At 49.1% G+C, this 2,500-nt stretch overlaps 1 protein-coding gene across 1 annotated transcript in view; it reads left to right on the plus strand.

Moving 5' to 3' along the window:
* LOC125030443 overlaps positions 1–2,500 on the plus strand; it is a 245,725-nt gene that overhangs the window by 209 nt on the left and 243,016 nt on the right. Inside the window, exon 1 of the mRNA XM_047620480.1 lies at positions 1–899. This exon is cut by the window's left edge and continues 209 nt beyond it. Coding sequence (XP_047476436.1) covers positions 874–899 — 26 coding nt within the window. The 5' untranslated portion in view covers positions 1–873. The remainder of the gene's footprint in view (positions 900–2,500) is intronic.

Genomic DNA, 2,500 nt, shown 5'->3' on the forward strand with positions numbered 1-2,500 from the left:
TGAGTCGCTCGAGTCGCCAGTCTTTGACGAACGGTGTGAGGAGTCGCTGGATGCGCGTACTGGTGATAATAAATGCTTCTTTTGCCCCCCCATCGGCGAATTTCTCGATGATGATGTGCGGATGCGAGGGCACAGTGTCCACCATAGCCATTAGAGGTGCAGTGCAGTGCGATGTTTCCGGAGTGGGAGTGAGGGGCGTGGAGGGAAGGCCCTGCTGAGGCGCTGGGAAGGTGGCGGCGCGGGCGAGGGGCACGTCCGACCTTCTTCCTGTACCAGCAGTGTTTACCAGCTGTACCGGAGCTGGACACACACCACCTGGTTGTGGTCTGAACTCTAGGGTTCGCCCGTTATTTATTGAATTATTTATTCGAACGCTTTCTGAGCGTTGGTCCCTTTAAGGCCTCGCGTCCGGCCGCGGCGTGACGCCCGAAAACTTTTTAACAGAACGAAACAAACGACACCAATTTGAAACACGGAATAGTGTTGGATTACAGGTGAACAGTGCAGTGAATTGTGTAGTTGCATTTGAGTGATAAAGAGCCACGAGACAAAACGTGGAAGGAATCTATCGAGACAGTGCGTGGAATGAGGACCAGTTGTGGACGAAGCTGGCCCAGCAGAAAAGTTTGCGAAGTGAACTAAAACTTTTAACGTAAAGTACCGCACGAGCCACGTGTCTCTACTTCACGTCTGTGAACGTGCCGTCTCGTGAGTATTTGTGTGAATGGTCCTGGAAACAGGTGTCATTTGACACTCCCTTTTACTTATCTGAGAGTGAACTTCAGTGAAAATAAGACAGAACGTCAGTTGGAATGATATTATCCAGGAGAGCGCGGATGGGCGCCTCTACGATGCTTCCCAATCACACCACTCATGACAACTTCTACTGACTATGTTGGGTAAGTGTTTTCTCGGCCATTTCTAGCATGCGAGCCGGGCCCCATGCTGTCCAACATGTCAACTGTGCTGGGGAACCGTGCTCACATGCATATGTAAATTCAATCACGTGTTTTGCAGTGGGGAGCAGGCCGCGCCAAGGAGGCACGAGGGCGTGCGAAGGGGAGCCCGGACCAGGTGGCTGGTTGGCAGGATGTTGGGTGGGCAGGGATTCGGGCGGATGGCCATCAGGTGATGATGCCCAGGCCGAGGCATCGAGCTCGCACTTGAATCGGCCGTTCTCTCACACCCCCAAGCTCTCTCGGCTCCCGCCTGGCGAAATGGCTAGGGAAAGGGAACTGTAAATAAAACTAGTGAAATCAACAAACTGGGATTTAACCCCAGGTCTGATAGACTTACTAGATGCGAATGGCAGACTGTAAAATAGAGTTTTGTTGGAGAATTAATAACGTAATTAGCATTAGCTCAGGTGTACCTCGTGTGTCCCTTTATTCTGACACGATCGGAAACTTTTCGTACGGCGCAGCAGGTGTTCGGCGCTGGCATCAGAACCTGCTTAATAGGTCCTTTCAGCGGAAACCGGAAATCGGGGCGGCTGGGTCGGAGGCCTGGTGGCGAGGCGACCGGCTACAGGTTCCCGGAGGTTTAGTTTACTGAATCCGCTGGTCATTTGGGACAGAATCTACTTTTTCAAAATTGATTTCAGATGTTTTCAAAATATATTTGCTGATGGAATAGTGTATTGAAGTTACTTTATAAATGTAAGTCAGGATTATTTTATAAATATTGCCTTAAGCGTGTGGTTATTGATTTACCGAGAAGTGAGGGCCGCGGATGGGTTCTCTCTGGTCATACGTAGTACCGAGATAGAGAGTTTAAATGCGAGATGGCCGAAGGTCACTCCGACGCATACCCACCCAACCCTTGCGCACTTCCCCCTTCCGCTAAAACACCGGGTTATTCTGGATTCGGTGGCTTGTTGTGTAAAGTCTCATGACAGAGGGGACTAGCGTACATTTAGTCAGTATTAAGTAGGAAAATTTACATTTTTACAGCGTGGGGAAGCAGGGCAAACCGCCTCCCTCACCGTAGAATCAATCGGGCATTGTAATGGCTTCCAAGATAAGTTTTCTGCCACCGGTGATCACTGAATTCATCCAGGTCTTAATCATGATCAAAATGTAACTAATGACGACGCGAAGATATACACAGTTCGTGGCTCAATATTGTTATTTAGATGTCACAGATGCTAAATTAACGAAGTTTTGGGGAATTTACGCTATGCGTAATCGTAAGTATGAGCCCAGGACACAGCAAATTCATCAGAGGAGAAATGTGTGAGTGAGGCACGTAAAGCGCCATTCGAATTATCCCGGTATGCCTTATCGTTTGTGTGTATTCCTAGCGGAAAGGAGAGAGAGGCTACAGGGTAAAGGGTAAGGCAGTGATGTTTCGGCAGTACGTGGGTTAAGTCACTGATCGGTCCTTTGAGAAACTTGTAGGAATTTTATTTGGCTTCGGAAAAGCGCGACAGCCTTTACCATTCAATGCTGTGTTACCATACATGAGTTCTGAAGGCCGGGGCGTAGGCGTTGAATCAAGT

This window comes from Penaeus chinensis, chromosome 11, assembly GCF_019202785.1.
Source record: "Penaeus chinensis breed Huanghai No. 1 chromosome 11, ASM1920278v2, whole genome shotgun sequence".
Taxonomy (NCBI): Eukaryota; Metazoa; Arthropoda; class Malacostraca; order Decapoda; family Penaeidae; genus Penaeus; species Penaeus chinensis.